A 27,215-nucleotide genomic window follows, 5' to 3' on the forward strand; every position below is an offset into this window, starting at 1 on the left:
AAAAACAATAACATTAAAAGAAATAATATCTGTTATGTTATGTTTAACAATATCTTTATTGTCTGCTAGATGGCACTGTTTGTCTTGGATTGAGCCAAAGTACACTTTCATGCATATAGTTTAAAAGACTGCATTGTAAACTGAATGGTATTCACTGACTAATGTATGTTAAATAAGCATTTTTGTATTTCTTTTCAGTTTCACAATAAATGTAAGAGAAAATTGTCAAGAGAAATTACATGATGGCACTTATGGAACAAAGTAAAAAGCATCGAATTTACTTTTCGCCTGAGTGGTCATTCAAGCCTGTCTATGCTCACTCAGAAACATGCGAGGACAGACAAAATGAACTTATTAAAGTCTGCCATTGATCCAAATGCAATGAAATGCTGCATCTGTGGGATACATTTCTCTACCATGTCAATTTTTAAATGGTCCGCAATCTTGAGGAGGAATCCGCCATTGCTGCTTGCAGCTATATTTCTTGTTATTGAATTTTGTGGATGTTAATATACTTAGTAGGTACCACTAGAACCGGGCACTTAAAGGGTACAAAAGAAGCCCTCACTGAATGTGACAGGCTGTCTCTAACCTGTCCAGAGTCTCCTGAGCAGGTCTCTGAAATATCACAGTCATTCACTGCATAGCGACAACTGAAGCCTCTTGGGTAAAACTGTAAGAGAACAGGAAGGAAAATGCAGAGAGAGAATAAAAGATAAATAAGATTGTTACCATAAAAGCATCCTATTTATCAAAATGTTGTTTTCAACATCCAGACAAAAGACTCATATGATTACACGAATCTGTTGTTAAACACACTCACCAGGCAAGTGCTGTTGCAGCAAGGCCCATCACTACAGTGCGCTCCATTTGACAAAGAACACTTTTTGCAGCATTCCTTATAGCATCCCTACAATACACAGAAAAAAGAAAAGAGGAGAAAGACTATCATCAAAACAGTGTTCAAAAGTGAACCACCTCTTTTTATCACAGTATTTCTCCTACATTCAGTAAATAAACAGCTTCATATCTGGATAACATTATAACACTCACTTTTACTTGAAAAAGCAATATATATAATTTTTCACAACAATGGCAAAGCAATGACTCACAGCTCTTACACCGCAGTCACACTCCTCTCCCACCTCCACGTAGCCATTCCCACACTCAGTCGACTCAAACAGCTGCACAGGAAAAAAATCCGGATATTACAACGTCATGTAGCGATGAAGAAGCAATGCAGAACATTCAGTTGTAAAGATCTGCTCATTTCTTCAGAATTATGCGCTTTTATTCCGAAGCTCACGTCTTTTGATGTTTCAAAATATTTCATAATCCTTAAAATTTTGGGAAAAATTTGTTTATAGCAGGTTGGGGTATATTTAGAGGGTGATTTGGGAGACGGTCAAGGCCTCACTGTGTTTTATGTCCAGTGTCTTATTTGTGTTATGAGATGAGCACACATGCTTAGTTCTCTAAATGGCATGCTGCCATGATTGTTACAGAGTTAATGTAATGTGCATGCCAGCTTAATATCAGAGAAAGTCTGAAATGTTTCCAAACAGAAATGTAAGCACTCAGCCTGGGCATCATCCTCTATTGCTTTCCTCTTCATCTGATCACTTTAAATACAGCACTACTGATGATGCATTTGTTTTTCTGCACAGTGACTTCCCGCTTCCAAATCATTTCCTATCATGCTCAGAGAAATGAGGAAGCAAGCAGGCAGTGAGAGAGGGAAAAAAGCTGAGAATTTCTCAACTTGATGCAAATAAGAAGTGAATGTTGTTGGGTGGCGCACAATCATCTTGATTTATTTTTTCAGAAAGCGCTTGTTCCTGGTCAGGGTCTTGATGGATCCTAGCCATGGGATCACTGGGAATACATCCTGAATGACTCATCACTCAATCACCAGTCTATTCACACAATTTAGCGTCGCCAATACACCTATGCTGGAAGATACAGGAGAACCCATAGAAAATCCACACAGACACAGAGAACATGAAAAACCCCATATATACAGTAACCAGAGGTTAAACCAAGTTCAGTATTGAACTGGGAAAGAACCCTAGAGCTGTGAGCTGGCCACAATGCTTCCCAACACACACTGCTCCGCCCAACACATAGATTGTATAAAATGTGGTGTTATGCTTCATGAAAGCTATATGCTGAAATCCATGAAATACAAGTTTGAAGATTAATGATGGCTGTATTGGGTTTCCCATTTCCCTTTGGAAGTGTATATATACAATATGTGTAAATATATGAGTGTATGTAGTACATAACCTACAGCTACAATATAGCCAAAACCTCTGTTTTGTTCACATCTCTGGACGGCTACTGATGGCGAAGCATGTGATTCACTGCCTATTAATGTATTGTGATACCTGTGATGATGTGTGTAATACCAGCTTTATAAAGCATGATAGCTCTTTATGTATACAAAAAATATTTACATGGTTAGCTGTGGTAAAACGTCTCATGCATACAATCATTACAGTTGGAATGAAGATACACTGAAAGCAGCAGGCTGAGCGAATGCCTCTTACCTTGTTGGGCCTATTGAATAGGCACGAACCTCCACCTTTCAGAAGGAACTCTTTATAGTCTGAAATACTACACTTAGAAAACCTTCGTGGGTGCTGCACTCTACAACAGAGGAGAGCGGGAGATTGAGAGCCAGCACCAAAAAGGAAATAAGGCAAAATTGAAATTGTCTGAGAGATATTGTTTAGAGTGTAGCACATCATTATCAGAGCTGTTAAAACTGTTAGCACCGTGAGATTTATCATGCTTTGACACCTACTTCCTGATGCTAAACATGCTGATGGTCTCTGAACCACCTGGTTAAACAATCAAACCCTGTCATCACAAAATACCCACAGGCAATTATGCATTTGGGGAAAAAGGATAAACACGTTGTGGCATATCTAAATAATTATGATGTATCTAAATAACAACAATGGTGTTTATGAAGCCCCTTTGACACCATACCCTGTCATTATAACCCCAGGTGTGAAAATGTGTGTATGTGTGGGTGCAGCGGTAGATAAAACTCTCACCCTGTGTCCTCCATGATGCAACCCACCCATGAGTCAACACAGCCACACTCCTCTGAGACAAAAAGCACATACAATACACACAGTGGTAGGACCTTAATATGAAATATGACTAAGTAAAAATCGACAAAGTATGGTTTTATAACTTTTAGGTTTATATGTGTGAACATACTATTCTTGCTGTATGCAGGATCCCATTGAATGCCTAAGTTCTGAGCCAGACTCTGGGACAGTGAGACAGCCACAGTCCATGCAGATCCATACTACACATTATACATAAACATACAAGAAAACGTCATCATATTACATACTTTATAATCACACCTGTTGCATACACAATTATGATTACTGCACTAAATTGCTGTGTCTCTACTACCATTCATATATAGGAGAGCCCAAAAATGTAGTTTTGTTTTAAACCATAATTGAAACCCTGTTTGACGTTCTCACCTCGTTCACTCCAACCCCACGGCTGAGTGAACACATGCCTCCGAAGAATGCAGCGCTGCTCTGACGGTAGTGAAACGTCACATTACTGTAGATACACAAAAAAGACTATTTGTTTATGACAATGTCTGATTTTTGTCAATGACAACTGATGATTGTCTATGATAGTTGTCTTTGACAGTGTCTGACTACATACAGTGCTGTGAAAAAGCATCTGATTTTTTCTGTTTTAGTGTATATATAATAATAGATTTTTTTTTAAATGTAATACAACATAAAACAAAGACAACCTTAGTAAACACACAATACAGTTTTTATTTATTTATTTTATAGAAGCAAAAAAAGGTGATCCAACACCTATCACCAATGTGAAAATCTAATTGCCCCCTTAAACTTAAAATCCAATTGTGCCACCTTAAGCAGCAATAACTGCAACCACAGGCTTCCAATAACTGGAGATCAGACTTTCACTTACTTCTAGTACTAGGACTTACTCCTATGCTTTGGACCATTGTCTTGCTGCATAATCCAGGTGCACCAGAGTTTCAACTTATGGAATGAAGACTGGACATAATCTTTTAGGATTTTCTGATAAAGAGCAGAATTAATGTTTCCCTAAATAATTGCAAGTTGCCCAGGCCCTGAAGCAGCAAAGCATCCCCGCACTATCACACCTCCACCACCTTGCTTGACTGTAGGTATGATGTTCCTTTTGTGGAATTCGGTGTTTGGTTTACACCAGATGTAACGGGACCCCTGTCTTCCAAATAGTTCCACTTTCGACTCATCAATCCACAGAACATTCTCCCAATGGAGAATTGGGAGCTTGAGGATCATCAAGGTGTGTTTTGGCAAAATTCAGACGAGCCTTAATGTTCTTCTGGGTTAAGAAGAAGCAGTGGTTTTCACCTCACCACTCTTCCATGGATGCCATTTTTGCCAGTGTTTTTCTGATATTGGAGTCACAAACAGTGACCTTTATTGATGCAAGAGAGGCCTGTAGTTCCTTTGATGTTGTCCTTGGATCTTTTGTGACTTCCTAGAGGGTAGTTGCTGTGCTCTTGGATGAATTTTGGAATGTCGGCTACTTCTAGGAAGGTTCACTATTGTGCCAAGTTTTTCCGTTTGGAGATAATGGCTCTCACTGTGGTTCTTTGGAGTCCCAGAGCCTTTGAAATAGCTTTGTAACCCTTCCCAAACTGATGTATTTCAATCATCTTCTTCCTCAACATTTCTGGATTTTTTTTTCTTCAATTTTGGTATAATGTGTTACTGGGTAAGACCTTTTAACCAACCTCATGCTGTTGAAAAAGTTCTATTTAAGTGGTGATCTGATTGAACAGGGTTTGCAGTAATCAGGCCTGTTTGTGTCTGGTCCAGCTGAACCTCATTATGAATGCAGTTCCATAGATTTGGGGAATTACTAACTACGGGGGCAAATATATTTTCACACAGTCAAAGTTGGTATTGGATAAATTTTTTGATTCAATAAATAACAATCATTTAAAAACTGTATTTTGTGTTTACTAAGGTTGCCTTTGTTTTAATTTCTGAAACAATTTAGCATAAGATATACACAAAATCAGAAGAAATCAGGATGGGGCAAATACTTTTTCACAGCACTGTACAAAGAAAAACATTTGGCTCTGTTATACTATGAGAGACATCTTGCTGGTCTGGATCGACTCCTCCCCTTCATTACAAATCATTACAAAATGATTCTGATGGACATGACCTTTATAGCATAATGAAACATTTCTATCCAGGTGGGAGTGGTCTCTTACAGTATGGTGATGTAGCCATCCTGTAGTTTATGGGTTTAAGAGTGTCAATAATAATGAAGTTGACTGTAAATGCAGTTATGGCTGGAGTAAATGAATTGTTGTGTGTTTTGTATTGATCATCAATATTGTCTGTAAGAAGGTAGGAGTATAATATTTGAGGTGTGCTAAGTGAGAAGGGTCATAGGGTCATTTTGTGATTTTCTCTGGATGTCCTTACAGAGAGTACACGGATTATCGACTATACGTCTGCATAGACAGTGACATGCAAAAAGCTTTGGATAATTGCTGACTAGATTTGTATCAGCAGCTGCTTCATTACTCTATGCCTCTTCAGTCTGAGAAGCCTTTTGGTGATTTTGCTGTTTAATGGTGTTGCTGACATGTGGTACTAGGAATTTTAATTGGGTTGAATTTAAATTATTGTTTGGTTTTTATTAATCGCTTCCGAACGTCTACGATTAGTCCTGTAAGGTCACGTTACAGCACCTGGCCACCTCCTGTTGGTATGCCGATTCATCATGTCCTATAATTAGACCTATAATGGCAGCGTGATCAGCATGTTTAAAAGGCTTGGCTGAGCTGTTTTGACTAGCGAGTCCATTAGTGAATAGAGATCAAAGAAGGTATGAGAGAACACATTCTCCAGAGTTATTGTGCTGAATGACAGAATGTAATAGCTTGGATTGATCACCTTTATTATCTGCATTATTAGCAATATTCAATATCAAGTAGCACAGTACTTGGTTCATCGTAAACTACTCAACCAAGAGTATGCAAGCATATGTGCTCAGAGACTCCAGATGTTGAGGAATGTGCTCGTGTCAGAATGATAATGAGTCTTTATTGCTCACATATACATATGCACAGCGAAATTCTTTTCTTCGCATTCCCCAACATGTCACGAAGCTGGGGTCAGAGCACAGGGTCAGCCATGATACAGTGTCCCTGGAGCAGAGAGGGTTAAGGGCCTTGCTCAAGGGCCCAACAGTGGAAGCTTGGCAGTGCTGGGGCTTGAACTCCCAACTCCGATCAGTAATCCAGAGCCTTAACTGCCAAGCCACCACAGAATGACGGTTTAATTTCAAGCAGGCAGGGAGTAAGGAGTTCAAAGGTTTTCAAGACCATGCCACCCTAATGCAGTGTGAAATGTAATACATTGTAGCATCTGGAATATAATAGCCCATCATCCCTAAACCTATGCCACAAAATATATATTTTTTTATTTAATGGGTTGGACAATTGAAGATGAAATTATTTGACTGTGTGACTAGTCCCTTTTAATAAAGACAGGGGAGCGGAGGACTCACGAGAACAGGTGCACTGCATCTACATGCTGTTTTATGTGCTGCTGTCGGTATTTCGCGAAGTCTCGCAGCATGTCCAATGGCATCACTCCGATTGGAATATGGTCCTTGTCTGTCCATATTTCCATAGCAACCAGGACCACACGTGTGTTCAATTGTTCTGTAAAGACCTAAAGACAGAGAGAAAGCCATTAAGTGAAAAGGAAAATAGTGATGAAAAATGATAAAGGGGGATTAGGGCACAGACCAAGCAACTAGATAGATAAATAGATAGATAGATAGATAGATAGATAGATAGATAGAGAGATAGATATACACTCACTGAACACTTTATTAGGAACACCTGTACACCTACTCATTCATGCAATTATCTAATCAACCAATCATGTGGCAGCAGTGCAGATACTGGCCAGCAGCTGTGTTCATATCAATGTTCACATCAACCATCAGAATGGAGGAAAAAATATTATCTCAGTGATGATTGTCTGTGGCATGATTGTTGGTGCCAGACAGGCTGGGTATTACAGTATTTCTGTAACTGCTGATCTCCTGGAATTTTCACACACAACAGTCTCTGTGTAACAGACTCTATACAGAATGGTGTAATAAAATAAAAACATCCAGTATGCAACAGTTCTGCATATGGAAACACCTTGCTGATGAGACAGGTCAACTCAGAATGGCTAAACTGATTAGAACTGACAGAAAGGGTACAAGAACTCAGATAAACACTCTGTACAATTGTGGTGAGCAGAAAAGCATCTCAGAATGCACAACACATCAAACACTGAGGCGGATGGTCTACAATAGTAGAAGAGCATGACGGGTTCTCCTTCTGTCAACCAAGAACAGAAAGCTGAAGCTGCAGTGGGCACAGGCTCACGAAAACTGGACAGTTGAAGACTGGAAAAATAATTCTGATTTTTCAGGTGCACTTTCATGCTGCGCATCTCCTGTTCTACCACATCCCAACGGTGTTCTATTGGATTCATATCCGGTGACTGGAAAGGTCACTGAAGAACATTAAACTCATTGTCATGTTCATAAAACCAGTTTGAGACGACTTTTTCATTGTGACATGGTGTATTATCATGCTGCAAGTAGCCAGTAGAAGATGGGTAAATTGTCGCTACGAAGGGATGTCAGGTGGTCTGATTAATCTCGATTTCTGGTGAGGCACACAGATGGTAGGGACAGAATTTGGCACCAAACAAATCCATGGAATCCATGGTCCCAACCTGCCTTGTGTCAACAGTCCAGACTGGTGGAGGTGGTGTAATGGTATGGGGAATGTTTTCTTTTGGCTCATTAATACCAATCAATAATTGCTTGAATGAAACAGCCTATTTGAGTATTGTTGCTGACCATATGCATCCCTTCATAGCCACAATTTACCCATCTTCTAATGGCTACCTCAAGCATGATAATGCACCATGTCATAAAGTAAAAGTTGTCTCAAACTGGTTTCATTAACATGACAATGAGTTAAATGTTCTTCAGTGGCTGTCCCAGTCACCAGATCTGAATCCAATAGAACACCTTTGGGATGTGGTAAAAAGGGAGATTCGCAGCATTAAAGTGCACCTGAAAAATCTGCAGGAGTTTGCAATCATGTCAACATGGACCAGAATCTCAAAGGAATGTTTCGAACATCTCGCGGAATCCATGCCGCGAAGAACTGAGGTTGTTTTGAGAGCAAAGGGAGGCCCTACCCAGTGTTAGTATAGTGTTCCTAAAAAAGTGCTCTGTGAGTGTATGGATTATATATATATATATATATATATATATATATATATATATATATATATATATATATGTATTTTAAGCATGCTGCATAATAGAAACTTAAGAGTGTATTTTTTTTAAAAAGTACTAGTAACTTACAGCATCCACCAGATTGACCACTGACTTCGCAAAGTTCCGGGTTTGCTGCTTGGTCTTCTGTCTTTTAAACTGCACCAATTATATCAGTTTAAAAAAGAGAGAAAGATTAGAAACCTGTCCAACAATAATAACAACAGCAACAAAAGCAACATCAGCAGCAGCAGCAATAATAATAAAGTCTATGTATATAGGATTTTATGTTAATTTAGTGCTTTCAGTAAGTGCATAATCATGATAAATGGGAAGACCAATTAGAAGAATAAGAAATGTAAATGACATTTAGTATGAAGTACAAATGTAAAACACAAAAGTAAAGACATGAAGATAATTTAACATTTTTTTCTCTATTTAAAAAAAAAAACTAGTAGAGGGCTGCTAATGTGTATTAAAAGATGCAAAAGATTATTAAAAGATATTAGGGAAAAGGCATTATTTAAAGATTCTTTGGCAGTGATTCTTAAAGGCAAAATCCTGTTGTAGAGGCTACATACAGGCTTTTAGAGTCCCCGTAGAGGGAAAAAACTGAAGCACGCTGATCATTCCTTGAACTTTTACCATTGGGATGGACTGCACTTGATGATTTGAAAACTTTACACTCTTAGAAAACAGGGTTCCTCGAGTCATTTAAATGTTTATTGCATATTAAACTTCTCTGAATGGAAAACGCTGTTGTAGGGTTATGTATAAACCCTTTACAGGTTCCCTCAAACAGACAACCAGAAGAACCTTTAGGCTGTATTTGGAAAACTCTACTGCCATGTAGATTTATTTGAGATGTAAAGCTGAACGCTTCCCTAAATGGGAGACGTATCTGACAAAGTGGTAAGAGCGCCCTCTTGTGGCCACTGCTTTCACTGTGCCTTACACTGCCAACCCCCAAATCTCACCGGTTTACACCAAACCACAAACCCAGAAACTTCTCTCACACTGAAGGAATTCCAGCCTGATGGCTGTGGTTGTAATAAATTGGATCATGTTTCCTTAGAGAGTAAACAGCAGTGTGTGACTATTTACACATCCAGCTTTATTTACCTACACACAAACACACAGAGTAAACCTTCCACCAACAGACATAAACACACACCATATTGTGGTCACTGATAATCATGAGTTCGATATACTTCATCTCCTCAAACACATTTCTTGGCATCTGAAAAAGAAAGAGATATAATGCAACAAACCAGAACTGAGCCACATTTCAACACAATGAAAACACACACAAAAGGTTTGAAATATTTTTTCTTTTTAAAAAAACAACAACAATCCATCCACTAAAGAGGTTATAACATATTTCTGTAGTCCCCATGGATGTGTGCTCTCATTTAGTTGTTTTTGGTCTTTTGTGTGGCAATATGTACTACCCAGTATGAATTTATAATGAATCATTAGGCAAGACTGATGTTATTTGTCCTACTTACATAGTTGGATAAAAAATAGACTCTTCCAGTAAGAGAAAACAATCCTACAGTCTACCAAACAATTCTATAATCTTCTAGGTTTGCACATTTACGCTTGAAAAATGCTGATTCTCCTTAAAGCAGTGTGTTTTGTTCAAGTGACATATCATACATAGAGTCTACAACAGTTAATCAAGCATGCTCGTTTGAATAGTAGGCCACACACTTATTAGAGCTGTCTGAACAGCTATTAAGTGAGTTTTTGAGCAAGGTTTTTAATCAGATTTCTAGGTTTGTATACAAACTTTGCTGGATGTTCGAATAATTTATAATTTTTCAGACTGTGTTTCATGAGATTTAAAATCCCTAAAGATGGACTGTTTTCATTTAGCACAGGTAATAGTACTGCTGAGAACAGGCTTGAGCATTAATCCACAACCCACATTAGAGCCTTGTGGAGAGATGAGTAGAATATCAGGTGACTGATATATATGCTGGCTGTTCTGTTCATGCTATAGTCAGTCTTCCTTTGGGAATGCCACACATGTGTCACTGACTAGAGTTCTGCTGGGTGTATGTGAGCTCATGGTGTGGGGAAAGCCCCCACCAGACTTACAGCACGCTTTTTCCTGCGCTGCAGCCAAGCCATGTCATCCAGTTGGCCCTCCTCATCTACACACACAGACAATTACAAACGTTTTATTTTGTACTGTCACTAAGCACATAACTATGTGCTCTATTATTGCCAACTTATTCTAATCTTTATTTTTAATCTGATCCGTTTTATTCAAATTCATTGACTCATTGGTGGGGTGCTGTGTAGGTAACTAAGTAACATGTAAACCAACAAATGCTACCCGTTTAGGTTGTACTGCACATATGTAATTCATTCATTTATCTTTAGTAACGTCTTCATCCTGGTCAGGTTTGTGGTGTATCCAGAGCCTATCCTGAGAACACTAGGCACAAAGGATGCAGTATGCAGTTTTACTGAATACATTGTTTGTGGAAACCCTGTGGACACTTGACAACACCCAAAAGAAAATGTTCTTACTACTGATATCAGTTTTTCATTGGTATGTGTATATGTGCAATTTTCTTTAATGTTCATAAGCAACACGGTTGTTTTTGTCGAATTTTATCTACTCTTGCTAGCATTCTTTGAAACAAATTACTACTTTCTGATGCACACTACCATATTTCCATCTTTTTGTTTACATTTGACGACATTTGGCAGATGCCCTTATCCAGAGCGACTTACATTTTTCTCATTTATACAACTGAGCAGTTGAGGGTTGAGGGCCTTGAACAAGGGTTAGGATTTGAACTTATGACCTTATGATCAGTAGTCCAATGTCAGTAGTCCAACATCTTAACCACTGAGGTACCACTGCCCCCACTACCACAACAGCTACCACTGTTTGATGGAACAGGAGCAGTCTTTCTGCTAACCATTTTTGCTATTAACTGCAATACGAAGTAGCAAAACGCAAAAGACTGTAGGAAATGAAAGCGCACGATGCATCGCCCATCTGCAATAGTTTGATGCGCATGGTTGAATATGCTATAATTAACCTGAACCCTAAAAGTAGGCTAAAAAGGTGTTTGGAGTATACCTGCATCCTTGGGGTCATGAGGGCTTAGAAAGCTGGCCATCCTCTGCAGTCTGTGGGGTCTAGCAGCACCATCCTTAAGCACAGACATTGCAATTTGGACAGATGATGCACATGCTAACTTCCAACAAAGAATACTACATTTCTTTCATTACGTAGTAATATTTATACCACAGCACAGTTGAATTCTCAATTCTGATTGGTCAGAAGGTGCTGGTAAATTTTCTATGGCATCAGCTCTGATAGTATTGGCGATTTGTAAGGCCAACCACAGTTTTTTGATAATACGCTCATTTTAATATTCTATTGTTTTTTTTTCAACTCTCTCACAGGAACTTTTATGGCAGATGCTCTACATAATCTAAGACTAATATTAAATGGACGTTGATATATATATTCGTTGATACAGTTGCTAGAGTTTTGTATCGCTGATATCGTGTGCTTTTAACATCCTCCTCCTGCTTTGTAATGGTTTCTGCCGTGTGAGAGACTTCAGGACAGAGGACTTTGCACTATTGACTTGAGGAAAATAACAGATAGGCTGGTAAGGGGACTACTGTTTTATAGTTGTTATAATGTCAATGTTAACAGGAATTAACAAGCTTCATGGATTTTTCACACTTACTCTAAAGTTACTCTAAACTGATGAAGAAAACGTATGGAGTATTGTTCTTTAATTAATAATTGCTGTGGTATAAGAGGAATAAAAAAAAAGTTTGGGATGTATTGATACAGGAAGATATTCAACTTTGGGTTGGAGGATTCTCAGCTTTGTGCACCACCTTACCATTGATTATTTTCCTACAACAGCACACCCTCAAAGTTTTTTTATTCTTTACATACTGAACATGTTTTATAACCTATAACTCTCTGGGTATCACATAAATGGCAACACATTAGTACTTACAATCGAGTGTTTCATAGGCTCAATAAAATACACATAAACGCCATCATCAAACATGCCACTGGCAGCCACAGAAAGAGAGAAGAAAAATAGCACTGAGAGGCAGTAAAAGCACTTCTTTAAAGTGTTTTCTTTTATGAAGTGTGATTCTAACAAAGACTAACTGTTGTTTTTATACTCACTGCAAGCCGTCACAAGTTGACAGGGCTACACGAGATGCCACATTCCCTCTCACCTGGCCACGGTAATAACAGTGCTCTCCACCCTGAGAACACACACACACACACACACATCACACCTCTTAATGCAGGCGGCACCTTAAAAACCAGATAATAAATCTTACACACAAATGATACATAAAACTGCTCAAATCACACTGTAATTCATATAATCTGTTAGTGCTTCACTGAGGCAGGACAAGCAGGGTAAAAATAGCAGGAAACAGAACAGTGATTAGAGAGTCTCCAGTAGAAACAGGAGCTTCTTTATTTCTCTCTGGACCATTGTTCTGTAGAGCAGATTGATGAGCTGGGTTTTAACCACTCGATTCATTAGAGAGGTCATAGTAACACAGTAGAGCCAAAAACAAGTGGAATGTGGATAAAATGGGAAATTCATAGTCAAAATAATATGCATGTTTAAAAATACTCATAGCCCTGAAACAGTGACTGTAAAAAAATCGCTGAACAATAAGTAGGATATATGAGTAGTATAAGGACTAAGCAAATTAGATGATGTGAATAAAGGCTGTAGGTTCCAACCACCTTCTACAATATTCCCTAATACAATTTTTCAAAAGTGTTTCTTCAGCAGTACATTTCAAAGTTGCTCTTTATGTCCTGAGATCCTTGATAGTCAGGTAAATATGGACAGAGTGATGCTGTTATCTTACACTGATAATTAGGTAAAGGTAATATTTCCTGTGCATAAAGAAGAGAGTATTGGATGTGTTTATTTGACATTGCAGTCACCTTCTCTCTCACCTCATCATTCTCTCATTCTCTCCTCTCCCACGTTGCCAGATTTCCCACACTGCATTATTCCTGCAGAGCAATATCTGATAGTCATGTGATCTGAGCTTCAGTGCTGCTGAATCAGTGACTAATCATTTAGTTCTCACCTCACTCAGCTCACATCTCTTTCTCTCTATCATTCTTTTTAATGCAGTTTCTCTTCGAGCTTCATTTTAGCCTCTCAGTCTGTAGTAGTAGTAGTTATTTGTCTTGACCAGTCAAAGTAATACATTACAGCCTCAGCTCTTAAATTTTTTTCTTCGCTTGCATTTAGTTGCTATTTTTGTGGTCAGAAAGAATCACTTACGCTTTCATTACCACCTGCCGAGACCAGCATTAGCACATGTGCAATGCAAGAACAGTACTGTCCTGACAACATAAAATTCATACACCCTGGTTTTGTGAATGTACTCTATTTATAACTCCATTCGTGATGAGTACTAAATGTAAACCAACCAGCTTTCATTACATATAGGTCATATAAATTATTATTATTTTTTAATTCTAGTTAAATATTTAATTAAGTAGCAGACTTGCCCAATTTATTGTCATCATAGAGATATTATCAGCCCAAATTACACCATAAATGAACATTCATGAAAGTGTACAACAAGACAGAAATCACATTAGTCATATATTTGCTCAGTTAGTGAGTTATTTGTACAACTGAAACAGTGACATGGAATCTTCCCTTTACTGAGCCACTGGTGAACATTGTGATTTTTATGAGAACAAGAGAACGAGAACAGTTCATCTGACTGGACATAGGAGCAAAATACTGAGCGCTTCCTTCATTCTAACCAAACCCATTTTTGCAATTACACCACTAATGCCTATGCTCATGGTCCAACAAATTACAAGAATATGTAAGACTGTGATCTTATTTTGTGCTTGGGCCATGTTCACAAAAGAGAGCCTTCAGCCTCTATTTTTATATATTTGCATACTTTCTCTCTTTGTCTCACTCTCTCTCTCTCTGTCTCACTCACTCGTATTGATGGATTGTTTTTTTTGTTTTGTTTTTTGTATTTTGCCAATCTCTGTTCTCTGTTCCAAACCTCCTGATTTCAAAACTAGGCATAATAACACCGAATTTGAAATGAACAGCTCACCTATTACAACTTTAAATAGCAAACTGGTTGTCTGTGCAAAAGCTGCAAACTAAAAAAAAGCTGGTATGATAAAGGTCACTGGAGTGAAATCAGCAGGCTGTAAGAATAAAGCACTACCTTAGACATGATAGGTTTTCCTTCCTCATAGTGAATCTCCACATAATCGGAGGATAGTAGGTCACTGTAACACAGACAGAAAACAAGTATTATGACTTCCTACAGCTGTGGGTTTCCTCTGCTGAGTTACGATATTGCAGCGCACAATATGAGCATCTCCAGTGCAAGACAATACAAGAAACACTATAGAGGTGGGGTTAGACAGTACTGGGTTTCTTGTTCATGTACATTAACACTAATGCATCGTCATTGATCCCATTTATCCATGAATCACATTAGTATCATATTTTTCGGAAACATACAGCCAAGAGTGGGATTTTGAGATAATACGTAAAACAGCAGATAGCAGCTAAAACACACATGCAACATCAGCTGAACATTAAATATGCATATTTTTTGGGGAGGGTTAAATGTATCCTGGGCATTAAAGGTATTACTGATTTATTATTAAATAAGCACACTGTATATAAGGACTACACAAAACTTTAAATTCTCATAGATACTAAATGTCTGCAGTCTTTTTGATCCAAGGCCAGTTATACTAAAAGCATAGTTACTATAAATTTGACAATCCACTAATCTTTAAACATAGACATCTACATATTAGTTTATACCAATCTGTGGTGCAGTGCCACAATCCTTGAACCGATAAAATGTCAATGTAAATAACACTAACCAATCATGGTTTCCATTGAGCTAACATTTAAAGAAGTTAGAGCTCTCCTGAAAGAGTGTTTGACTACCTAATGATGTTTTATAAACAACAGTTTTAAAAGAAATACAGTGGATAGTGTGTGATACGGAGAACTAGTTATTAGGTGGAAACCTTTAATGACTAAATTGGTAGAAAATGTTGTACAAAAATGTATGCATGTATGCAAAAAAAACTACCTAACTTGCTCAATTTCTATAACTGAATAACCACAGTTGGTTATTATATTCATATTTGTATCAACTGAATGTGCATAAAGGAGCTAATTTTACAGCATGGGTGTCTTGGTGATCTACCACCCTGGAACTTTTACTGCTAACAGACCTAAATCTAAAATTCATGTGCTCCTAAAAGCATTGATTACCAGGCAGGGTCTGTCTGTCATGTCCATGTCTGCAATTCCAGAACTTGCAGACTACAACTCCATTAATCGTCAGACTATAACCTCATCACATGAACTTCAGCTAAGCTCCCATTCCCTGATTACTAATGGAACCAACAGACATTTCAGTCTGGCTTCAGCATTGTGTCTGTGATTATGCCAAGATTTGCCACATGCCTGGTCAGGGTTTTGACTATAGACTTCTTCGCATTTACTGATTAGTCTTGTTTAGTTTAAGCCTGTTTGCTGATTGCCTGACCATTTTTGGTTTCTGAGCATTGCCTAGCTTTTGGTTTGTCAGCTACAACAATTTTTAATGAAACCAGAACACCTACTTGTATCTGTCTATCTGCAGTATGACAGAAGACTTCGCCTGAAGAATCATGGAAGCAGCAGGCTTCAGCAAATTCCATCAAATCCTCTCTGCTCAAGGCCATGTGTTCGGCAAACAGCAACAGCAAAATTCCACCACCCATATAAAATTAGAAAGTCTTGCAGGTCATCATGATGGCACCCACATTACGTGCCCACGTTATGCCCATCCCAACAAGTATGGTAGCGATGTTTCAAAGTTAATAACTACAGTGTTCACTGTACTTCTCTTTTTAAGAAATCAAGTCTGGCAACAACAACAAAAATAGAGATCAAGGAACAGGCGAACATCTCATGTGCCTAAAACAAGGTTCACAATCAGCAGGTGAGGTCATCAACTGGGGACTCCAGTGCATCCACTAAAGGGGATAATTCATGAAGGGGTCCAAGTGATGAGCTACGCCTTCACACCAGTGCGATCCAAATATCTCCTTTCCGGTAATGGAATCCTCAAATAACCCCACTGTACTTGTTTTAACCTCATCTCAAACTTACCATATCCTTCACGTCTATAGAAAAATTATTATGACTATATGACTGATTTCTTCTCAGGTACCACACCACCCTGATCATAATGAAATAATGAAATAATGCCATGGAAGAATATCTCTGTCTTTGTTGAAAGACTACGTCAGACCCTTCATCTCACCAGAAGAGTGATTCTGCGTCCATGCATAGATAACCTGGTTCAAGTCACAGTAAAACATAGATACCCACAGCCTCTTGTTCGCTCAACCTCAACAGCTCATACGGCCACCATCTTCTCCATCTGTTAAGTGCTTAGAGCCTATATAAAATCAGAGAAGGTGCTGGATGGAAAAAGGCATTTAGTATAACTGCTGATCACTATGAATATTTGGTAATGCCATATGAGGGTCAATGTTCCCTCTGCCTTCCAGGCACTCATTATTGATGTACTCAGAGACATGTTCAGAAAATTTGCAGTCGCCTACATTGATGAACTTCTAATCTTCTCGAACTCAGCACATCCAGCACATCAAAATGGTGTTACAACGATTGATCCAGAACATCTTATGGAGAAGTGTGGGTTTACAGTAGCAGCACTACAACATTAATTAAACTGGGACTGATAGGAACTCATCAATTAAACTGGAACTGACTAGAAGTCATCAGAGACAGAATAGAATTAACAATCTATCCTACAGTGCTGTGAAAAAGTATTTGCCCCATCCTGATTTCTTCTGTATTTGTATATATCTCATACTAAATAGTTTTAGATTTTCCAATGAAATGCAACATAAAACAAAGGCAACCTGAGTAAACACACAATACAATAAGTTATACAGTACAATACAAAAAAGTGATCCAACACCTATCACCAATGAAAATCCTTTAGGAATTCCTGAGCAAATTAATGAGCAGAATTAATGTTTCCCTCAATTACTGCAAGCTGTCCAGGCCCTGAAGCAGCAAAGCATCCCCACACCATCACACTTCCACCACCATGCTTGACTGTAGGTATGATGTTCTTTTTGTGGAATTCAGGGTTTGGTTTATGTCAGATATAACAGGACCCCTGTCTTCCAAACAGTTCCACTTCTGACTCATAAGACCACAGAACATTCTCCCAAAAGGTTTGAGGATCATCAAGGTGTGTTTTGGCAAAATTCAGATGAACCTTAATGTTCTTCTGGGTTAGCAGTGGTATTTGCCTCACCACTCTTCCATAGATTAAATTTTTGCCCAGTGTCTTCCTGATAGTGGAGTCATGAGCAGTGACCTTTAGGTTCTTTTTGTAGGTCCTTTGATGCTGTCCTTGGCTCTTTTGTGACTTCCTGGATGAGTAGTTGCTGTGCTCTTGGAGGAATTTTGGAAGGTTGGACACTTCTGGGAAGGTTCATTACTGTGGTGACTTTTGTCATTTGGAGATAATGTCTCTCACTGTGGTTCTTTGGAGTCCCAGAGCCTTTGAAATAGCTTTGTAACCCTTCTCAGACAGATGTATTCCAATCACCTTCTTCCTCATCATTTCTGGAAGTTCTTTCAATTTTGGCATAGTGTGTTACTGGGTAAGACCTTTTGAAAAAGTTCTATTTAAGTGTTCATTTGATTGAACAGGGTTTGCAATAATCAGGCCTGGTTGTGTCTGGTCCAGCTGAACACTATGAATGCAGTTTCATAGATTTGGGGAATTACTAACTAAGGGGGTAAATACATTTTCACACGGGCTCAGCTGGTATTGGATAACTTTTTTGCATCAATAAATAACCTTATCATTTAAAAATTGTATTTTGTGTTTACTCAGGTTGGCTTTTGTTTTAACTTCTGAAACAATTTAGTAGGAGATATACACAAAAACAAGAAATCAGAATGAGGGCAAATACTTTTTCACAGCACTGTACATCTAGTATGCAGTAACAATGGTAATAGTAAGAGACTGCTATGTGCTGGATTCACCTTCAGCTCTTATGTCCTCTAACACTACCTCCCAGGCATCAGAGTCTGACTCAGCGAGCACGCACACACACACACACACACACACACACACACACACACACACACACACACACACAAAATAGCTCTTTCATCTCACTTGCACTTTCCGGCCCAGATATTTTTTTCTTCAACCTTGCTTAAATGTTTTCAGGGAACAAACATTTTCATTGCAAAAATGCCTTTGTGTGTTTGTGTGTGTGTGTGTGTGTGTGTTTGAGACCTCATACATCATGGGCGTTGAATAAAGAGTACCCAATGGAGAGTGTGTTAGACAATTCAAATCAGATTAGGATTATTTTTAAGGTTGGGAGCTGGTGTGGGGGGTTGGCTATGTAGCAGGTTATGGGTGAGTGTAAAAAGAGAGAGAGAGAGAGAGAGAGAGAGAGCACAAAACAGACTGAGATGATGCCATTTGTGTTTTCTTAAATGGTTTAAAATGGCTTAAATGGGACAGTATGTGCATGTATGGACAGTATGGGACAGTATTGTTATGTGTTGTATGTTAAAATGTTGAATCGAGACAACAAACATGCATAACTCCATTAAGTGATTAGTTGCAAGTAAAAACTTCAACTTCACAACCCAGACACACCTCTATCCCTATATAAATCTCTCCAATGACTGGACAGGGATCAACAAAGACCCAATTACACACACTCAGACTAACAGATCTATAAGTCCCTCTGTTCCTCCACAGAGGAGAGGCCAGAAGAGGCTGAGCGCAGAGTAATTTTAGTTCTCGGCTGCAGCGCGATGTGGAGGACTAAGCAGAATTGTACAGCACAGGTGCAGTGAGGGGAGGAGGCCAGAGCAACACTCTAAGAGCAGGACTCACTGGCTGCATGCAGGGAGATTGCTATATTTAGATCAGATCATTGCTGCTGCACAGCCACAATGCCAGCTGCAGTGTGTTCAGAGACCAGACACATACACCCGCAAACATTTTGATGTCACACCCACTCACAGACCTTAATATGGATGTGACTCTGAAAGTGAGAACGGGCAGACCCATCCTTTTTCTGCAATATTACATTCTAAACATTAAAGGGGAAAAAAATTACAATTAATGCTATAGTATATGCCTTAATCACTACATCACCTATTCACTGCATTTAGTCCAAGCTTTTCTTAAAATGCAATAAAAGAGAAATAAGCTGTCTGTAAGTAAGATAGGTGCAAGAAAGCATGAGAGAAAAGAATCCAGAGAGTAAACAAGCACTCAGTCCTTTACATGGAGCATCTCTTCTGCATATCAATTAAGTCAGAGGACTGACAGCAACACAATTCATTCTTTATTCAAGTGCAGTAATCAAAGTTACTCAGTTACCTACACCGGCAAATAGCAGCTCTCTTTATCACACTATCACACTGCTACTCTGATAATAATCATAGGGGCATGGGATACGAGTGATATTTAATTAAAGAAAGAACAACAGTCATCAATCATACCTGGCAGATATTCAACTGCATCTAATATTGATCCTGTAGTGCATTTATACCATACTAAAGTCCCAGCATATTAATTAGCTACTCATCCTAAAGTATATTACATAGAACATAGTTACAAAAGTGAGGAATGCAGTCTGGACCTGCCAATGGAGGGTTAAATCGTTTTCTGCACCCACTACATCTGCCTCTTTTAAGACACTTTCTTGGTTAACTGCAACATTTAACATGCAACACACTACAATATTCAGTGATTTAGTGTCGTCTCAGCATTGAATGTCATGCAAGCACTTAAAAGAGTAAATCGGTAAATGCCGTGGCCATGGAGATATAATGAAGTCTAAGAGATTTGTCCTAACTGAGGCATATTCCTCGATCTACATATTAAAGATTCTATAGTAAGAAGCATAAGCATAGTAGGTAGTGCTTCACAATATGTAATATATATAGCAATTATATTGTTAAATTCTGCCCCCTTTTTTAAATAACACAATGCATTCTTAATAACAGAATAACTTTTCATATTGAAATATGAAACCATCCACAGAAAAATGTACTTGGAACTTCTGACTCACAACAAAAAGTGTTTATTAGCGAGCACATTTACATATTGCAGGCTTCTGTGATTACACAGCCTAAAACTGCAATAACGATTAACAAACATTACATTATGCAGACATATTTGAAAGCCCTTTCCTATAACACAGCACATCTGTACTATAACCATGCCTTTTAGCTGTGGAGCCTCAACACTTCAACAGTCTAGTATTGACCAGGCTGTGAAACCTAAAACACTGTGTCTCATGCATGTGTACCTGTGTGCAGTGAATGAAACAACACATATAACAAAATCTATGTGCTACACAATGAAATACAACATAACCCTTCTGTACCTAGAAACAAGGATTTAAAGGTAACTTGAGAATAGAGATCTACACAAGCTAATACTCACTTGTTTAATATGAGGTCTAGTATGAATCTGGATCCAAAAGCCTCAAGCTGAAAACTGGCTTGAGCCAAATGGACTACCTAAAGAAGAGAGCAGGAAAAAGTAAGTGTTTTTATTAAAGTACTCCTTCTGACAAAATGAACACAAAATCTTGCGCCACATAAACATAATGCAGACACACTTTTGGTATTACAGCGTTGCAGTAAACTGAGCTCATGCAGCTTGCCAAGAAGATTAGCTGCTGCCAGCTGCCAGACAGACAAACGGCAGATCCCCCCACGAGGAAGTCTGCAGTCTTCTTAATTCAATATCTATAGCCTAATATCTCTTACCTTAACATCCTTAGTAATGCATTTACGCCGATACCAAAATACACTGCAATTAAATTTGCATGAATTATTCTGACGGAGACAATAATGCACACACTCACCTGGCCCTGCTGGCCCGGGATCTTGGTCTGAGTGTTCAGGTTATGGTAAGTGCTCTCAGATTCCTCGTTAATGTAGTAAATGAGGCGAGATGGATATGTGATGGTGTGTTCAGCCTCCTGGGTGCTCCCATTGTGTGTGGAAGGTGGTGCAGTGGCATCCTGCTCCACCCGCACTGACACAGCATCCCCAGCAGACTCATTCTCCACTGACACACACATATCCACACACACATCAATCCAGTAAGTCACAATAGCTGGTAAATTGCTACAGGTATACAATATTACTATAGCAATATAACAACCAAACATGATTCCACAAATTCACAAAGACAGCATAATCAATGTAATTTGTAGAGCTTCATCTATCAAAACATGGATGGCTGCATTTACCGTAATAATAATAATAATAACAATAATAATAATAATAAATAACAATATTATTATTAGTAGTGGTAGTAGAAGTAGTAGTAGTATTAATAATAATAAGAATCATCATCATTAAGAATGCATTAGTAGTATTAATAAGACGTTTATTTAATTTTTATTCACATAGTCTAATTTTATTAGTATCTCTTTGCAATAAAAACAGCTGGAAATATCTGAACATTTACAAATGTGGAACTGTGGATTCAGATGTATATTCATGCAGAATATAGCCTATGCATGTCCACAGAACTAGAAAAACGCATTGTGGCTGTGATAAGCATCAAGTCTCCCTCCCTTCTCCACTTAAGACACTTTGCTCCTGTACTGTACTGTACTGTCCTCAACGTCCACACACAGGACGTCCTTGTGTCCTAACCCAACCGAAATAAAACTACATAGACACACACACTCTCACACTTCAGCAAGCCGTAACTGTATGAGTTAGTGACAGCATCACTCAGTTAAGGTTACGGTACTTACCGCGCGGCGCTGTCGTTACAGACTGCAACCCGGAAACGAAGATGCTCACGAGCAAAATGAAGAGAAGCGTCAGATGCATGATTCATATTTGTCGGTATGAATAGTGTTATGTTAGCGCATGCACGCGGCGAGTGGCCATCATAGTGTCTTTACTGCATAGTCTACATAGTCTCTGCAGAGTAGCGCAATGCGAGGCGGTGGCCAGCTGCATGCAAGTACTTCTGCTCTGTGAGCATGGTCGAGCTCAGGAGGGCACTGACTGCGCCACACTTGCGCAGAGCGTGTGTCTCATTTGTAGTCTACTGAGTGTTCGTTTAGACTGGAGGTTTTGATTTAAAGCTGCAGTAGGTAACCTTTTGTTTTTCAAAGAATATACCATTTATTGGGTCAGTGCAGCATAAAATATTTTTTTTAAAAACATGTTTTTACAGTGTAGAGTTACATTTGTATAGCATATTTCTTGACACTCGATGCACTTTACATAGTGTGTGGGCGGGGGGTGGGGGGTGGGGGGGTTCCTCCTCAACCACCACTAGTGTGTAGAATCCACCTGGATGATGGGACGGCAATCATGGTGCACCAGAACACCCACCACACACCAGCTATTAGTGGAGAGCAGAGAGTGATATAGCCAATTCAGAGTTGGAGATTATTAGGGGCCATGATAGAGAAGGGCCAATGGGGAAATTTCACCAGGACAGCAGGAGTATACCCCTACTCTTTTACTAGAAGTGTCCTGGGATTTTTAATGATCACAGAGAGTCTCATCCAAAAGACGGTGCTGTTTCTACAGTATAGTGTCCACGTCATTATACTGGGGCATTAGGCCCCACACAGGCCACAGGGTGAGCACCCCCTTATGGCCTCACTAATACCACTTCCAGCAGCAACCTTAGTTTTCCCCAGGAGGTCTCCCATCCAGGTATTGGCCAGGCTCAACCCAGCTTAGCTCATGTCTTTTGGAGTGAGATTTTCTAGAATTATTGATCATAAGTGCTGCCACAACTTTAGACATGAAAAGAGATCCAGCTGCTAATGACAACATTATAGTCATAACACTAGTCATAACAATGAAACTGTTCGAGTTGAGCAATGCGTTACATAACAACGTGTCATCGATGAGAATAAGAATGCTGTGGGGCAAACTATTATTGCATTCATGATATCCACCCATTCATTTTCTTTACTGTTTATCCTAAACTGGAAGCCTGGGGCCTATTCCAGGGAACATGGGACAAAAGGCATGGGATACCTTGGACAGGGTGCCAACCCATTGTAGGGCACAATCGCACACACTACAGACAATTTATAGAGGTCAATAAGCCTACAACACATGTCTTTGGGCGGAAACAGGAGTACCTGGACAAAACCCCCAAGGGCAGGAATCAAACCCCCAACCCCAGATGTGCAAGGCAAACATGCTAACCACTAAGCCACCAAGCCACCATTCCCCCACACTCATGATATCTAATTGTTTATATACAATTAGCAGAAACAAAATTTAATCGAACCACAACATCCAAATTCCTGCCCAACCCAAGGTAGACTAGCACAGGTGAAACCAGTGTATATAGAGAGGAAGAGGAAGGAAAGGAAAAGGAAAAAAGGACAAAATTAAATGACTAAACATTAGTCATAAACACTATAGAAATTGAAGTAGGTGCAAATAAATGATGTTACTTTGTCAGATGCAGCCCTCCAGCTCTCCACTGTCCTGGCTCTAGCACCATGTATGAGAGTTCCATTAAGATAACACATTAAAATGAGGGCCCACGTACACCTACACATTCTACAACAAGTAATTAATCTTTTTTTTTTTTTGCAGCCATGACAGCAGAAAGAAGTAATTTCCACTGCCAGGGTAACAGAAGAAGATTTGAACAATTGTTTAGGAAAACAAATCTGATGTTAATGTAACATATTTTCCAGCATGGAAAAGAATTAGTAAACTGTGTCTAGAATATAAGAAGTGTCGTGCAATCCCAAAAATGTAGGAAGGTCCCTTGGGAACACATATTTTAATTGGGACATGATAATATTTGTGGAATGTGGTAGCACATATGGAAATGGTTCAATTTGTTACATAAAGTCTGTGTAGCAGCTTTAAATGAATCATCTGGATGACATCTAATGTTTTAAAGTGTTTCAAGTCTGTAAAGACTTACTGGGTTTGTGATGTGTTTCCTACAAATACAAGGATTTCATTTCTTTATTCATTTGTTCATTTGTTTATTCGTTCATTTTAAATAACTGCTTAATCCAGGTCAAGGTTGTGATGGTTCTGGGGCCTGTCTTAGGAACACTGAACACAAAGCAGGAAAATTTGCCATGATAGGCTGCATGAATCTGCTGAACTGAATCTCATGAACTGATGTCTTTTTATCTTTAGACATGAGGCTTAACCCTGCATTAAAACCAGTGCTGGTCTTAACAAAATCACTGATACATGTTTCTTTATATGTTGTCAACACTATGAAAACTAGACAACTGGAAAAAAAATTAAAAAAAAAAGACAAATATGATATTAGATATTACAAACATATTACAAATATGTAAGGTAGTGTCAACAGACTGGAAACCCTACATAATGACAGCTCACCATATAGTTGGAAAGTGAAAATATTTGTGTTCCTTTTTCCATTGTGTTTCTAAACATGATGTTTGTGAAGGTGCTGCAGCTGTATGTTTTTGAAAAACAACATTTTATGACCTTATGACTAAGAACCCTATCAAATTCCAGACTGGTCCAGAAGAGTCATTAGTTCTTTGCTTGTGCACGTTTAAAAAGCAAACAGCCAAAATACACAGAAAAACAGAACAGAGGTACCAGATTTTCTGGGTGCCGGGTGCCATTACAGGTCAGAATTTATTTAAGAGTAGATAAACCAATAAAAAATATGTAATTAAAAACAAAATTCTGTTCTAAAATTAACTGAAAAAGATGGATAGCTAACCAACTAGCCCCTAGTTTAAAAAATAATTAAAAAAAAAATAGTAATGTATTAACAAATTTGTGATGACTTATGTTAAGTTTTCAAAACTTTATAATTGTACCTCTACAATCAGCCATCTAAGAAGAGTTTTGGGCTACTCTCTTCAAAAAGTCAAATCTAGACCCCTTGAAGATTTTTCTGTCGTACCTCTGGTGGAACCCTTTAACCTATGCAGAACCATACAAGAGACTGTTTCCCTATCACAAAGGAACCTTTTTAGAAAGTTAACCCCATACGAAGTATCCACTGAAGAACTCCTTCCTAAGACTACACTTTAAAAACAAATTTTCTATTACTATTTGTCTAATTGTGTACACATAATGTTTAACAAAAAGGGACATAGCATAAAACCAGTATATTCATATATTATTTGTCACAATATGTAGCATTCTGTGTTTACCAGCAGTTACCTAGCAGCAACGTTGCTTAATGATAAACAAAATATTGGATGTTATGATATGTTTTGACAGGCCTGACTACTGTTAAATGAAATGCAGAAAATCAGCACCTAAATACTGAAATCCCACTTGTGTCTATATATGACCAAGTTATTAGTAGTTAACCAGTAAACTAGCTATATGGAATTACTCGTAGACTGGGCAATCCTAATCGAGTAATTAGGTAAGAGGAGAAGTGTATAGTTGCTTTTAGGCCACTGTTAATAGTTACTTGGGCATTAAGAAAACACTAAACAATTTCTTTTCATATCTACTTTAAAGTTTTCTGGTATGATGCGGAAAGAGCATGACTAATACGTTTCATGGACATTTTGTGTTAGCAGCTGTGTAACATCTGTTCTGTTCTTCTTCTCTTTTTTCATTTTGTGTAGTGCCTGGTAGACTCTTGTCTATGTTCTGTTCATCCCCATTGTATTATTCCATATGTACCTGCAATATTATTCATACATGGTACTTCAATATAAGTATAATAAGTAATATTACAAAAAAATCCAATAAGAAAAAAAACCCTTAAAATTTGCATTGAGTAAACACTTAAGTGTGGTTTTAAGTGGCAGACAGATCCATGGTTAACACTTGTTCTTGTGCTGTTCTGTACCATTTATCACATTAGATGTTGTAGATGTAATTTAATACTATTAAGCGTTTAAGCATCAGTTTAACACAACTGTTGCTATCTTAACCAAGTGTTATCTTACTGCTGATTCTCTGTAAACTACACTGACTCACTGATCATGGCCCCCTTCTCGTGCCTTTTTGATGCAGTTTCTTATAGTTTTCTTATAGTTCCAGCTTCGCTGAATCTATTTATACTACTGCCCCACTGAAAAGTAAGAATGTCTTAGGAAAATTTAAAGGCCATAGAGGAATAGAACTGTTATTATTACAAAGAGAAGCAAAACGGCAATAGTCACACAAAGATTTCAATTCACAATGTTATGTGCAGAAATATCGAAAGTGCTTCATAATGAATTGTAGATTGTCTCAAGCTTGAGTGATAGTCAAAAAGCTTTCAAGTCCCCGTTTCTCTTCTCATAACTCATTTTAAGTTTTTCCACCTGTTCAATGCAAAACGGTATAACATTCATGAGAGAAAATAGTGAGAGTTCACTCCAGTCAGTGATTTTACCTTTGTACTGTAGAGCAAAGAAGTACCACATTTTGGCATCATAGAAACACACAGCTAGCTGCTTTCATGGCCTTTTACCTAATAGCATGTTAAAACAAACTGTCAGCTCAGGCAAAGTGCATGCGTCTGTCTACTTACGTGGATAGACAATATCCTCTAACAATGTCTTATGTTCAAGAGCCTAACTGAGTTTTCATGAATGCTATGCTTCACTTGGTATATATGTTTCTAAGCATCAGGCAGTGTCAAATTCCACAAAGCTCAATATTACACCTTTTAATTCACTTCTCTGTACTTCCACTCGCTGGTATAATTAAAAAAAGAAGATTTTTTCCTCCATCAGCATG

The 27,215-nt window shown here is 38.4% G+C and overlaps 1 protein-coding gene across 4 annotated transcripts in view; it reads right to left on the reverse strand.

Annotated features, from left to right (window-relative positions):
* Positions 1–22,709, reverse strand: part of LOC108267022 (disintegrin and metalloproteinase domain-containing protein 23) — a 37,409-nt gene extending 14,700 nt beyond the window's left edge. For all 4 annotated transcript variants that reach the window (XM_047155966.2, XM_017470895.3, XM_017470894.3 and 1 more), the window contains exons 1-18: positions 22,289–22,709; positions 21,383–21,588; positions 20,956–21,032; positions 14,635–14,698; positions 12,575–12,657; positions 12,396–12,453; positions 11,492–11,564; positions 10,492–10,547; positions 9,563–9,628; positions 8,479–8,547; positions 6,598–6,764; positions 3,510–3,594; positions 3,232–3,322; positions 3,063–3,114; positions 2,550–2,649; positions 1,113–1,184; positions 824–910; positions 593–673 (exon numbers count right to left, since the gene is read on the reverse strand). In XM_047155966.2, the coding sequence (XP_047011922.1) occupies positions 593–673; positions 824–910; positions 1,113–1,184; positions 2,550–2,649; positions 3,063–3,114; positions 3,232–3,322; positions 3,510–3,594; positions 6,598–6,764; positions 8,479–8,547; positions 9,563–9,628; positions 10,492–10,547; positions 11,492–11,564; positions 12,396–12,453; positions 12,575–12,657; positions 14,635–14,698; positions 20,956–21,032; positions 21,383–21,588; positions 22,289–22,367 (1,566 nt within the window). In that variant the 5' untranslated portion in view covers positions 22,368–22,709. The remainder of the gene's footprint in view (positions 1–592; positions 674–823; positions 911–1,112; positions 1,185–2,549; positions 2,650–3,062; positions 3,115–3,231; positions 3,323–3,509; positions 3,595–6,597; positions 6,765–8,478; positions 8,548–9,562; positions 9,629–10,491; positions 10,548–11,491; positions 11,565–12,395; positions 12,454–12,574; positions 12,658–14,634; positions 14,699–20,955; positions 21,033–21,382; positions 21,589–22,288) is intronic.
* Between the last annotated feature and the right edge of the window lie 4,506 nt (positions 22,710–27,215).

Source organism: Ictalurus punctatus, chromosome 6 (assembly GCF_001660625.3).
Source record: "Ictalurus punctatus breed USDA103 chromosome 6, Coco_2.0, whole genome shotgun sequence".
NCBI classification, from domain to species: domain Eukaryota; kingdom Metazoa; phylum Chordata; class Actinopteri; order Siluriformes; family Ictaluridae; genus Ictalurus; species Ictalurus punctatus.